The sequence below is a fragment of the Cucurbita pepo genome, chromosome 2 (assembly GCF_057944985.1).
Source record: "Cucurbita pepo subsp. pepo isolate OVF chromosome 2, ASM5794498v1, whole genome shotgun sequence".
Lineage (NCBI taxonomy): Eukaryota > Viridiplantae > Streptophyta > Magnoliopsida > Cucurbitales > Cucurbitaceae > Cucurbita > Cucurbita pepo.
In genome coordinates this window covers 11,903,653-11,916,226 of record NC_141799.1, presented here as the reverse complement: position 1 = coordinate 11,916,226, position 12,574 = coordinate 11,903,653, and the positions used below count along the sequence as shown (strand labels likewise).

The 12,574-nt window shown below is 36.3% G+C and overlaps 3 protein-coding genes across 7 annotated transcripts; 2 read left to right on the top strand and 1 right to left on the bottom strand.

Annotated features, from left to right (window-relative positions):
- Window positions 1–2,226: 2,226 nt before the first annotated feature.
- LOC111789340 (Biotin/lipoate A/B protein ligase family) lies at window positions 2,227–6,502 on the top strand. 4 transcript variants are annotated; one of them, XM_023670075.2, is made up of 6 exons: window positions 2,227–2,500; window positions 2,654–2,745; window positions 3,157–3,392; window positions 3,931–4,166; window positions 4,289–4,437; window positions 5,888–6,502. In XM_023670075.2, the coding sequence occupies exons 3-6, from the start codon at window positions 3,214–3,216 to the stop codon at window positions 6,137–6,139; spliced, it is 816 nt and encodes a 271-aa protein (XP_023525843.2). In that variant the 5' UTR covers window positions 2,227–2,500; window positions 2,654–2,745; window positions 3,157–3,213; the 3' UTR covers window positions 6,140–6,502. The 4 variants fall into 4 exon arrangements, with proteins under 4 accessions (XP_023525843.2, XP_023525841.2, XP_086977111.1 ...); XM_023670073.2 differs by having other exon boundaries at window positions 2,227–2,527; XM_087120985.1 differs by lacking the exon at window positions 2,654–2,745 and having other exon boundaries at window positions 2,227–2,527.
- A 625-nt stretch (window positions 6,503–7,127) lies between these two features.
- LOC111788665 (agamous-like MADS-box protein AGL65) lies at window positions 7,128–11,277 on the top strand. 2 transcript variants are annotated; one of them, XM_087121073.1, is made up of 11 exons: window positions 7,128–8,121; window positions 8,534–8,593; window positions 8,701–8,719; window positions 8,801–8,865; window positions 8,981–8,996; window positions 9,077–9,141; window positions 9,531–9,627; window positions 9,883–9,930; window positions 10,017–10,147; window positions 10,325–10,709; window positions 10,894–11,277. In XM_087121073.1, exons 1-11 carry the CDS (start codon window positions 7,937–7,939, stop codon window positions 10,903–10,905), a joined length of 1,083 nt encoding a protein of 360 aa, XP_086977199.1. In that variant the 5' UTR covers window positions 7,128–7,936; the 3' UTR covers window positions 10,906–11,277. The 2 variants fall into 2 exon arrangements, with proteins under 2 accessions (XP_086977199.1, XP_086977200.1); XM_087121074.1 differs by having other exon boundaries at window positions 7,129–8,121; window positions 9,080–9,141.
- LOC111788666 (chlorophyll a-b binding protein P4, chloroplastic-like) lies at window positions 11,228–12,433 on the bottom strand. The gene is made up of 3 exons (XM_023669095.2): window positions 12,074–12,433; window positions 11,576–11,991; window positions 11,228–11,495 (listed from the first exon to the last, which is right to left on the bottom strand). The coding sequence occupies exons 1-3, from the start codon at window positions 12,277–12,279 to the stop codon at window positions 11,362–11,364; spliced, it is 756 nt and encodes a 251-aa protein (XP_023524863.2). The 5' UTR covers window positions 12,280–12,433; the 3' UTR covers window positions 11,228–11,361.
- Window positions 12,434–12,574: the final 141 nt, after the last annotated feature.

Genomic DNA, 12,574 nt, shown 5'->3' with positions numbered 1-12,574 from the left:
ACTCTTCAGATTTTGAGGGAATTGTTAGGCATTTATGTTACGTTCACTTGTTGAACAAGTTGTCTCTCGAGCCTTCGAAGTTGTGAGATCCTACCTTGGTTAGAGAGGGGAACAAAGTATTGTTTATAAGAGTGTTTGCTACATGAGTATTTTTTTTATTTGCTAACAGTGGGTTGGACGGTTACAGGAGTATTTTTTTGATAGGCCCTGTGGAGTATTGAAAATTTCGTGTTAATGGGTCTCAATGTTTTCCTTTCTCCTCGGCTACTGTCCCGACACAAAATTAAAAGTTTAAAGACTAAATAAAAAAAAAAGACGATTGAAATGACCCTTTTATTGGCATGTGTCCCCAACTTGAGGTTGGTAGGTAAAGGGCATTTATGGGAGTTGATTAAAAAAAAAATGGTTTCTTTGGTCCAAGCATAGAAACCCCACTTAAAAAGGTGTAGGCAAAGAACATGGATGTTGAGGCATTTATGTACCTAACAATACCAGCAAAGTTGTGGTGTGTTTTTCTTAGATGCCATGGGAATTAGGAATGTTTTGGAATCATCATGTCGATGTTGATTACAAAAGTGTCTCATAATTACCGCCTTACGCATTATTTGTTTTTCGCTACAAAATTTAAATTAAATTTGTCGATTTCATTCTCTGGTAGGAATATTCGTGAACATTTTTTTAAATCCTAACTTAATTGTTTGAATTATCGCTCTTATTAAATATCAATCATAAATTGCACGAACCAGATTCATCAAAACCGCGTGACTTACCATATGGGTAGTGGAATTATTTAAATTCAATTGATGTTAAAATTGACTCAAACTCGAAGGCTTTTACCAATTTTTTTTAATATTTTAATTAATTATGGATGGTCTCATAATTTCACTACCTCAATTTTTCCTATATATAATTTGAACATGTTCTAGATTAAGTGAATAACTTTATTGAAAAGTTTTTTTTTTTTTTTTTTTATAATAATATTTGTTTTAAATATAGTTTGATTATATACTTATTTTTTTGGTCCGTATTTATCTTACCGTTGACTTTTGAGATGATAATAAATATTGTTACGAGTGATTTTGGATAAAAAGATCAAATTAAATGCCTATTAGAGATTCATATTAGGCTACTAGGTTGGACCTGAGTAAAGAGGCTACTAGGTTGAACATAGGACCCAAGTTTACGGGAGTCTCTAGAAAGATAATCGGCTAGGTAAAGAAGAAACGAATTCTCTTTCTCTGGAGAAGAGATGTGTTGGATGATCTTTTAGTTCAACGAATGGTCTTATTAGGTTTACTTGCTTTGTCGGAATAAATGAATTTCTATCTCGTAAAATTATATTTTTAGCTCCTTATTTTATTAAGTCCTCGTAATGGTTGAATCGACTCCAAAAGTCATTTTCACTCATTCAAATCAAAAGATAAGCTCGCACATAAAAGAGTTCAAAACTCACTTAAGATTAAGATCGAGTCGCATATATTTCTTGATAGATATAATAAACTTCATTTGTTCTCTATTTGAATTGATATAAAAGCGCTCAATATTTTGATACCTAAACCCTAAAAATTTAGAGAATAAAAAAAGGTTTATCGTGTTGACTTTGAAAGTCAAATTCTTAATATAATGATTAAAAAAATAGAAGAATTAAAAGAAATGTGAAAAATGGGTTGGTCGAAGGGTGAGTGGGACACGTGTCTGGAAATTAAGATACATTTCCCTGCCATTACGAAATTCTAATCTAATTTTTGAATTGATGTTAGATCGGAGTTTGAAATTATGTCTAAAAACCAATCAGCAGTCTCGAGTCTAGCAATAAAACATGATGTGTTAAAAGCTTGAGCAAGGTGAGTATGAGCAGAGTCAGTCTCGAGTCTAGCAATAAAACATGATGTGTTAAAAGCTTGAGCAAGGTGAGTATGAGCAGAGTCAGTCTCGAGTCTAGCAATAAAACATGATGTGTTAAAAGCTTGAGCAAGGTGAGTATGAGCAGAGTCAGTCTCGAGTCTAGCAATAAAACATGATGTGTTAAAAGCTTAAGCAAGGTGAGTATGAGCAGAGTCAGTCTCGAGTCTAGCAATAAAACATGATGTGTTAAAAGCTTCAGCAAGGTGAGTATGAGCAGAGTCAGTCTCGAGTCTAGCAATAAAACATATTATTTAATTGATTTGAACTAACAATGAAATATTATTTTGTTTTGAATATAATAAGTTGTGAGATGTATGTAAAAGTTGAATTAACATTTAGTTGGAGATGGGAAGAGGAGGAGAAGATGTCGAACGGGGGTACTGGTAGAGTTGAAATCCATGGACTTCAACAAACCTGGTCTGAATTCTCAAGGAACCCACAGCTTTCATCTTCTTCCCCTCCCGGAAAACCCTCAATTTCGCAATTAGGGCACAGCATTCTTCGTTCTCTTCTGTACAATCAGATTTTGAATTACGTCGTCGCATTGATTTTCTTTGCTCTCCGATCACTATTCTTCACGGGAACATCACTCTCGGTCTCTGCCGCCTACCAATCGTTTTCTGTAATCCCTTCACCTGCTTAGAATCAGATTATATTGTTCTTCTGTGCTATATCGAAGATGGCTAACATTGATTTCCATTTTAACATTTCTTCCAATGTTGGGATCATATTTGTTTTTCAATTTCAGGTCTGAAGCTGAAGTGATATAGTAGATTAACTTGGAATATGATTTTGGTGTGTTTTCCAATCTGATTCTGATGCTTATCTAGTGACTGACTGGTATATCGTCTCACCCTGGATTCCTTGAGCTTTGAATAACCTGAAATCTATTTAAACTTTTAGTTTCTTGTTATAAATATGATGCAAGTTTCTATTTACTTGAAAATAAGGAAGTGTCACACTGGAAACCAGTTGCAAATCCATGAATTTCTAGGGAGATTGACGAAATTCCTGGTGTTAAATCCTATGGCTAGGCTAACATTTTTATTTTCATAAGGCACTGTGAGTATTAGTTCTGAAGGTGTTCCTTTTTTTAAATATTGTATTCTTCTTTCAGGAAAGTGTGTATTGCCTTCCACGTTCATTTCATATGTGGTTCTTATATAATACATTTTGAACTTGACTTGTAGAAGATATAAATGCAAACAGAAGTCTTTAACCTTTTGATGCACATGCTTCTTTGTGATGCAGGGAGTTTTGCTAGTAGGAGAAGAAAAGGGACGTGACTATTAAGTATTTGGCTTTCCAATGACGATCTATCAAACAAGAAACATTGGGCATCCTTTGATCAATCTTGTGAGATTGAAAGGCTTTCCTATTCTGCGGCAACTACAATTGGAAGAGCGCCTACTTCGAAACTCATCAGATAATTGGTGTATCATAAATGACGGAACAGACAATCCAGCTATTGTGATGGGCGTTTCTGGGTACTTACTTTACATGCACTTCTATTTCGAAATAATACACTGTCACTACAAGTTGGAATGCGGTTTACAATTTAACTAAGTTTCATTTTCATTTTGGTGTTCCCTCTCTAAATTTTTTTTCTTTTCAATACGCCTCTTTATGGTCCACACAGATTGGGTATCATTTCGTACTTACCTTTTGAAGGTGCATGGTTAGAACTTTGTTGTATCCTTTTGCCAAATCATTGGAAAGTTTGTTTTTATAAGCAAAATGCCATCTTTGTGAACTTTTCTGAATGTAGAAGAGTTGCTCTTTCAATTCCTTGAACTGGCTGTATTGTTCAGGTAGAGAGAAACTAATTGAACTTTTATGTAATAAGTAATAAAGTCTGCTTTTACATGGATTAGGAGCAAATTTGTGATAGTATACTTGACTAGCAATTTGGATGGTTGTGTTTAGTACTGAACAGTCAGTACCCCAACTTCAGGGTCTTCTGCTCTCTTCTATTTGATTTGTGCATTAGTTAATTCATTCTGAAGATTATTGAAATCTGCACAGGAAACCTGATGAGCTCCTTGACATCAAATCTGTGTTAGGAGATCAAATTCCAGTCATCAGAAGGTTCACTGGGGGTGGAACTGTTATTGTTGATCTCAACACAGTGTTTGTCACCTTCATATGTAATAAAGATGCCGTAGCCGGACTAAAACCGTTTCCTCAACCTATCATGTCCTGGAGTGGTCTATTATATAATAAAGTATTCCAAGGAACTGATTTTCATCTTCGGGAAAATGGTAGGTAGATTGAACTCTTTAGAATAGACGCCATCTCAACTTATTCATATAACTCTGTGTGCATTCAGTTATGTATAAGATTAAACGTTTGGACGTTGACTATTGTTTTTTTCTGGATATAGATTATGTCTTTGGTAACCGTAAGTTTGGTGGAAATGCTCAGTCCATTACTAAAAGCCGGTGGATCCACCATACATCTTTTCTGTGGGACTATGAGGTTAGGAATATGGCATATCTGAGACATCCAAAACGGGTTCCTGATTACCGTGAGGTATACTTTATTGTTCATTGCATATTTTTTTTTTCTTTCCAAACTGGTTGCATATTTTATATACTCGTTTTTCCAATTCCGAGCCACACTATAGCAATTCAAGATGCAAGTATATTTAACAGGTCCAAGAAAAATATTTAATTCTCTTTTTTATTCTTATTAATCATATTATCTCCCCGTTAGTTCATCCAAAATATTAAGCTATGACCTTTGTATTATTGTGAACTTCCTTGATAATTGCCATATCTAGGTCTCCTAAGATCATCTTGAGGTTGCAATTAGGAATATCCACGTCTTGGGTTGAGTTAAAAATGTTTGGGACTCAATCCAAATGTTGAGTTAGCATATTTGTCCAACCATAATGAGACCCAAGTTAGGTGGTGCCCAACCCAACATGAACCTTATACTAGTTTGATTGAACTTGTTATGGCTATTCATCTTTTAAAAAAACGTGCGAAAGAACTTTGAAAATGATAGAGCGGTGGCTAATTAGCCAGTCACACATTGGCTAAGTAGCTGTATGTTCTGTGTGAATGGTTAGTAAGCTCACCTAAAGCAATGTCGTTTGACAGCTGTTGCAGTGATGGTAGACCGTGTAGCTTTTCACTCCAAGGCTGTCAAAATGCATTTCTTCAAAACCATGTTGGGATAATGAAAAAGATAGCATTTAAGGATTCAGTGACCTAGTTTCACACCCTGAACCTGAATTTAATATAACAAATAGTTCAACATGCTATTTTATTTTATGAAAAACAACTCGGATATTCTAAAGACTTGAAGCAATTATTTTCTATAAGTTGTAAAGGGAAATAAACCTTATAATAGAGTTATTTGGTAACCAATATGATTTGGCCCTATGATCAATTACTGCCGATGTAAATGAGTTCAAACCATCATGGCCACGTAACTAAATATCCTAAGAGTTTCTTTGGCAACGAAAGGTAGTAGTGGTCAGACGGTTGTCCTATAAGATTAGTCAAGATGCATACAAGCTCATTTAGATACTCACAGATATTGTGCAACCCAAACTAACTTTAGAAGAAAACCATGATCCCAAGTCTTTCTACCATCTTTCCGAGATCTCTAATGAAGCTTGTAACCTTACCCTAGTCATTTTGGTTGATTTGTTTGGGTCCCTCGGACCATCAGCCTAGTGGCAATATAGATTGGAGCAAGTTGAAAATTAAAACGCATATTAACATGACATTCATTTATTATTTGATATTTTGACATGGTTAATAATGTTATAACACAGATGCTGCCCTAATTTGGTAAATGAATGTATGGATGAAGTAACAATGTGTTCAATACTGACAGAGATCCTTTTTTAATGCCTTTGGTTTTCTGAATTATATTTATGCTAATTCTGAAAGAAAAAAAGTATATATTTGCACAAAATGCAAACATTCAAGCTTACTAACATTTATATGTGCTTAAAATTTCTATTCAGGCAAGGAGCCATTTGGATTTTATATGTAGCTTGAAGGACTACATGCCAAGACAGGTTTTTATTGATAAAACAACAGAAGCAATCGAAACTCAGTTTGCCACGAGTTTAAAGCAATTAGAAGAATGTGAATATTCTTCGACTGGAAACTGTAGTCCCACAACTAAGGTGCTGACAGAGCAAGAGTTGGAAACAGCTGCAGGTTGTGTATCACAGGGTAATAAGCTCGAGAAGGTCTTGGGCATAGCACTATGATAAGTAATTTATAAAATAATCATGGTATGATTATATACCATATACCCCTCATTTATTCTTTAGGCGGGGAATATTCTTGTTCTTGATGTTGAGATTGAATTAGCATAGCATGCCCACTGCCTAATTCGAGTCACAGTGCACTGTTAGCAAAACCTCGAGGCATATTGTAGATGGTCTAGATGGTGGTTTTGCCTCCTCCTGCAAAAAGGTCTTTGGCTCTAGACCTCTGTTTCCAGACTATTTTGGTGTCTCAAATACTAACCGCGAGGGTTGTCTATCCTTAAAGTTTGGCTTGACTAAAAAGATTTATGGCTCTATTTGAGTCTGGCTGCAGTGAAAAGAATAAATATATTTTTGTTGTGTGATACTAGTTATACATACATATCAATCATTGACCCCTTCAGATGTTATTTGAAAGTGATATGAGATCAGCTGTAATTCCTTTTTTCTCTGCCAACAATTGTTTTGAGGACTTGATTTCTCGACTTTTTATGGATGATTTAGTATTTTAACTAATTGAATTGCGTCCAAATTGATAATTAGACTACATTTATAATGGATTTTGTTTTGTTTTATATAAAATTAGATTATGTTGGCATAAAATAAAGGTAGTTATGATTGGGTTATAAACTTAAAAGGATGTTTAATAAAAGATATGTTTAATTAGAACCAATTCAAAAATCAAAATAAATGTACTTCAATTTTTTGTGGTTTTATTCAAAATTGGATTGAACCGTACATTATACATCTTTAATTGTATAAATTTTTATTAAAAAAAATGATTTTATGTAATTAGTGTAGTTAAATTATTGGTACATATAAAGATTGAATGTAATCTAGGTTAAAATTTTATTTAAAAAGATTACTATTTGATTTGATTTGATTTGATTTTTAATAATAACAAGAATGTGAATATATTATCTTGTTGAGAAAGGAATTTGGAAAGAGAAAGGAAGGGGGGGGTTGGCGTTGGGGTTGGCGTTGGGGTTGGCGTTGGGGTTGGGGGTTGCAAGTGAAAAACGAGTATATCATTGATAACGCCATTGCTGAATCGACCAAACGATTTCTTGCTGATTGGTTCCGCTAATTTTCACAGCCGAAATCTTAGGCTGACCTTTGGTGCGATCCTTCCACGCACAGCATTGCATCGCATCATGCACTTGCCTCTGCCTCTGCCTCTGCCTCCGCCTTCGCTCCTTACCTTCCTTACCTGTTTTGCTGCCCGCCATTCTCCTTTCCTTTGCTTCATCATCCCCTTCTAACTTCCCTTCCTCCCTCTTCTTCTTCTTCTTCTTCTTCGTCTTCTTCTTCTTCTTCATTCACTGCGATTCAATTTCCTTCTTTCACTGCTCTCCCTTCACTTCCTTTTCCCTTTCCCTCACTTGGGTTCTCCCTTTTTTCCTTCTTTCTCCGCATTCCCCTTCTTAATTCTTCAGCCCCATTACTTTCTTTTTCAATTTCCCCACTTGGGTCTCTCTTTTTTATGCATTTCCCTTCTAAATCTTCATCCCCAATTCCTTCTCTTCCTCGCCGCGATCGGGTTTCATCCTTCTGGGTTATTTCTATCGCCTCGTTAATGATTGTCAACAGAACATTAACGCCCTCTTAATCCCTCGGATTTTCAGCTCTACTTTCGCAACTATATCCTTAATACTCGCTTTATCTTCTTCTTCTCCTTCTTCTTCAGTGCCGGTTCTTTCAACTATGCTACAACGAGCTGGACGAGTTTAATACGGTGGATAGAGATACGGTTTTGTTGATTTCATTACGATCTTTTCTTTCTTATTTTTCCTTATAATGGGAAGGGTTAAGCTCAAAATAAAGAAATTGGAGAGCACCGGTAGCAGGCAAGTGACTTACTCTAAGAGAAGGCATGGGATTTTGAAGAAAGCTCGGGAACTTGCTATACTCTGCGATATTGATATCGTTCTTCTCATGTTTTCGCCAACTGGAAGGCCCACGCTATATCAAGGTGAACGCAGGTACTATCTTCCACGCTATATCAATGTTGGCGATTCTAGTTTTTGCAACCGACATTGTTTTGTTATAGGGAATTCGGAAAACATGAATCATCGATTCATCAGTATCATCCTATTGCCAATTTTCTTTCAGGGACCTTCAATTTGTGTTGTTAATTATCTGTAATTTATGGTATCTTTGTATTGTATCTGGGATATGGAAAAAATTCATTCATCCAAGGAAGAAATTGACTTGTTTTTTTTGGAATTCCTATGACCCTATGATGCCTAATATTAGTTGTGAAAGTGTTTATACCCGAGTGTTCATGTTTGTTCTTATGTTGAGGAGAATTAGAACCACACGACACATTAAAGTTCCAAAAGGATAACCAATCAATTTCTGTCTTATGCTCAACGTGGATCTTTAATTTTTCAGCAACATTGAGGAGGTCATTACAAAGTTTTCTCAATTGACTCCACAGGAGAGGGCAAAAAGGTATAAGAACCTGTCCCTAGTGATTATGAATCAATTCCTTTGCTAACTTTTTCTGCAATGCGGTAGCAGAGATGGCTAATATATTCAATCTTCTTTCTTTGGAACAGGAAACTCGAAAGCCTTGAAGTAAGTCTCTGCGTGACCCTTTTCTTTTTCTGCTTGCTTTTGTTGTACTTATTTGTTTCCATGTTCTATTTGAGCATCTAGGCGCTGAAGAAAACGTTTAAGAAGTTAGACCACGACGTAAACATAAAAGATTTTGTGGGTTCGAGGTATTTGTCTATATCCCTCAAATGTATGTTGTACTGTTTTGTCCAAATTTCAATACTTCTACAATTGATGTTTTGTACTGTTTTTTTTCTTCTTCTTTCCTGCAATATCTCGCAGCTCTCAAGATTCTGAGGTACCAAGCTTTTGTTATCATTACTTTTCATAACATGAGATTAGTTTTGTGCATTTTGCTAAGTTTATATAATTTATCAGCAGGAATTGACCAATGAAGTTAGCATATTGCGAGATCAGATTGCTGATTCACATAAGAGACTGAGGTGCACCTTTGGAGCTTTTGTTTTTAATGTATACAGCCTTTTCTTAGTTTTGCCTTGCAGATTAGATTGTATTGTTATCTTTTTGCAGATGTGCAGTAGAAATCACCTTTAAGTATGAAAAAGACTATGAATAATATATCTAATCTGGTTGAAAAATAGTGGAATTAGACGAACTTGTAAGTGATAAAATCTGAAACCACAAGTTCGTGAGTTATCAACGTGAGCCATAAGAAGCCTAAGTTGCTTGCTGAGCTATTGCTATAGGCATGATGATATGCATGTTTAGTATCAGGCATGGATATCATTCTGTTTGTATGTTGATATTCTAGTGTTGCTCTTATCCATTCTGTTTGCATGTTGATATTCTAGTCTTGCTCTTGTCCCTTCAGCTATTGGAGGAATCTTGATAATATCAACAATATAGAACATCTCCAAAAGATGGAAGATCTAGCAAGGGAGTCCCTAAATCAAATGCGTCTACACAAGGTACGTGCATATATCAAAATAATTGTTCTATCCATGATTTTATGCCTCTGGTCTATCTTTCAAAACACATTGGTGCATGATTCTTGCATCGGTTTGATCTGATGTAGTGTTTTCTGGGAGATCTTAAGTTATTTTATGCTGTATTTATTGAGGGCAGAGGATATGATCTTCCATGTTACCTATTCTTCTCAAGATTCTATGTTTTTTATGTGAAAAAATTGGTAGTGGCACTTAACAGGCTCTGAAATTTGGCAGGAAAACGTAAGAAGACACCAAATACTCTCACAAGACTTCACTTGCCAGGTAAGAGCAGAACCTTTCATACCCATTTTTGCTAGGATGCTTATGTTGTGAATATCTTGATCTCAATATATTTCTATTTACCACAGTATCCGGGTGGTGGGATGTCCTTACCTTTGATGATGGACGAAATGCAAGGCACTCAACCCCTCTTATGGCTTCCCAACTATTGCAGTCAACAGATTGCTTTACCAACTGAGCCTAGCTTTCTACAACCAGGGTGAGCCTGCAATGAACGAGACTCGTTTTTCGAATGTCTGGCTTTACATTTTTTATTCATGCAGTCGTATTCCTGAACTCGAAACCAGATTTTATAATCAATATACTTAATGTTTATAAGGTGACAAGATAAAGTAGTCCTCTGTTTACAAATTCTCTATGTGGGGAATGTCTGCAGTGATGTTGAATGCTCCATGGCTACGTCGTTTTCGAGCTTTCCTAGTTTCTTCAACCCTGGGAAGCAACTTGAAGCAGGAATCTCTGGTCAAGTTGATAGCATGCCACAAGGTGATGGGGGCTTAAATGAACTAAGTGGAACCTCTTGCTCAACTCTGCAACTTGGTGACCAATATCCATACCCTACGTGTGATGGTTCCAACTTCCAAGATGACAAGAAACTGAATCTTGAGATGGAGATGAACTTACATGCAAATTGCATAAATAATCAACTAAATGGCAAGTTGGAGCTCTCTAGAGCTCTATATGGTGATGACCAGCATCCTTGGGCTTCTATACCAGGGCCTTGTAGCATTCCAATGTATCAAAGCAATGCGTACCACCATGTACGTTCTCTTTTAACTCCTTCCTCTAAAACTTCATGTATAACTCAGTCCCTTTGCTTGATTAGTTCAAATCTATTCATATGCCAATGCACCAAAACAATGCATATTGCGATTCAGAATAGTCAATGTTTTTGCTTGTCTCGTTTGTAACTTCGATATTTAATGATCTCGTCGTCTCTTGCAGCAACCAAATTGATTCCTACAAATTTCACCAGGAATTGGAGGGGTTACAGATTGAAGAATTGTTCATCTTGATTGATGTAGTCAACATTTTTGTTGCAATGGCATCCATCTCCCAGACGAAATTGTTTGGTATATATTGGGATCAGAATGATCTTCTGCTCCTCGTTTTGTCGTTAACCGGTATCCTCGACTTGTAAATACAAGATATACGAGATCAGAGGTACATTTTTAGATTAGATTTTTGTTTTTTAACCTCCTCATGAAAGAGCTGTAACATATTTGGGTTATTTGGGTTTTCTGGTTTCCTTAGCTGTACATTGAGCTATTGTAAAACATGGAAGCAAATTTCTTATTTTTTATATCGAGTTTCGAGAAATTTAAAGAAGTCGGTACAATAACAATCCTGTACACTGATATTCCCATGTCTACAATCACATAGTTTACATATTCTTGCCCAGATTTTATTATCCTATCCCCTTAGTGTTTGGACAATAGTGTTGTGCCATGGATCTGAAATGTGCTGCAAGAAGTTGTCAAATGGACCTTTTCCAGTCACATTGTGTTGAATGATGAATCCCAAGAATGCTAACATTGCCAATCTTCCTGTAGATGATCAAAACTTGATTAGTTTCATCATTAGACATGTAATTGAGCAACTTGATTAGCTAGTTTGCTCTATTTACCATTAGCAATCTCCTTTTCCTTGGCTTCAAGAGTTGGTTCAAAGTTGAGTGGGTTGAAAATTCCCCCTGGATATCCAACATCATTTGGTGGCAAGCTGTATTGCTTGAAAATGGGATCTTGGTTTACACTTCCTGGGTTCTTTATGTCTTGCCATCTTCTTATTTCCACATAGTGGAACAGAATGAACTCGATCACAAAGAGAGTCGACGACGATGCAAAATACTCGGCTTTCCCAGCATCGTACCATTTTGGTACGTTGATGATTCCATAACTTGTGAAGACTTCAGGCAATAGCATACCTGCAACTCCAAGCATTGCCCATCGCCCGTTCACAAGCTCTGCTTGCACATACCACCTCAAGTTTTCAGGGTCCTCTGCAAGTCCCAGAGGATCAAAACCATTGTCACCTGGAAGACTGCAAACAGAAAGTTTTCCAAATTTGTTAAATTCAAATCTCAATTTCCAAATCTCGTGTTTGATATCATATAATCAAATACCTGCCATCAAGGTAAACTGGGGATGGCAAACCTGGGAGCCACTCTCCTTTCTTGGCCTCAACTTTGAAAGAACTGTGAACTGAAGAAGTTGTTGGCTTAACAGACAAAGCTCTGTTAAACTTTCCCGACGACCCCGAAAGGAACCTCGATCTTGACGCGCTTGGCCGGAATACAGCAGCCGAAGCGTGGATCATGACAATTGACATTTTCCCCTCAGGAAACTGGTCTTGAAAGCCTGGCTTTAGATTTGAGATCAAGAAGTGCAATTTTCATTTAAGTTTATGGTGTTCATTTGTTGTGGAAATCAAAGCTTAGAAAGCATGATACTTAAGGATGATCAGATGGCTAAGATGAAATTATGAACTTTTGGATTAGCCAATAGGAACAAAAGAGCCTTATCTTTAATCTCAGGGTCCATTGCCATATCCATAAATCTAAATCTTTGTTTCAGTTGGTTGAAGAACAAATGGTGTAGGCCAGCTTTTAGCCCATGATAGAAAC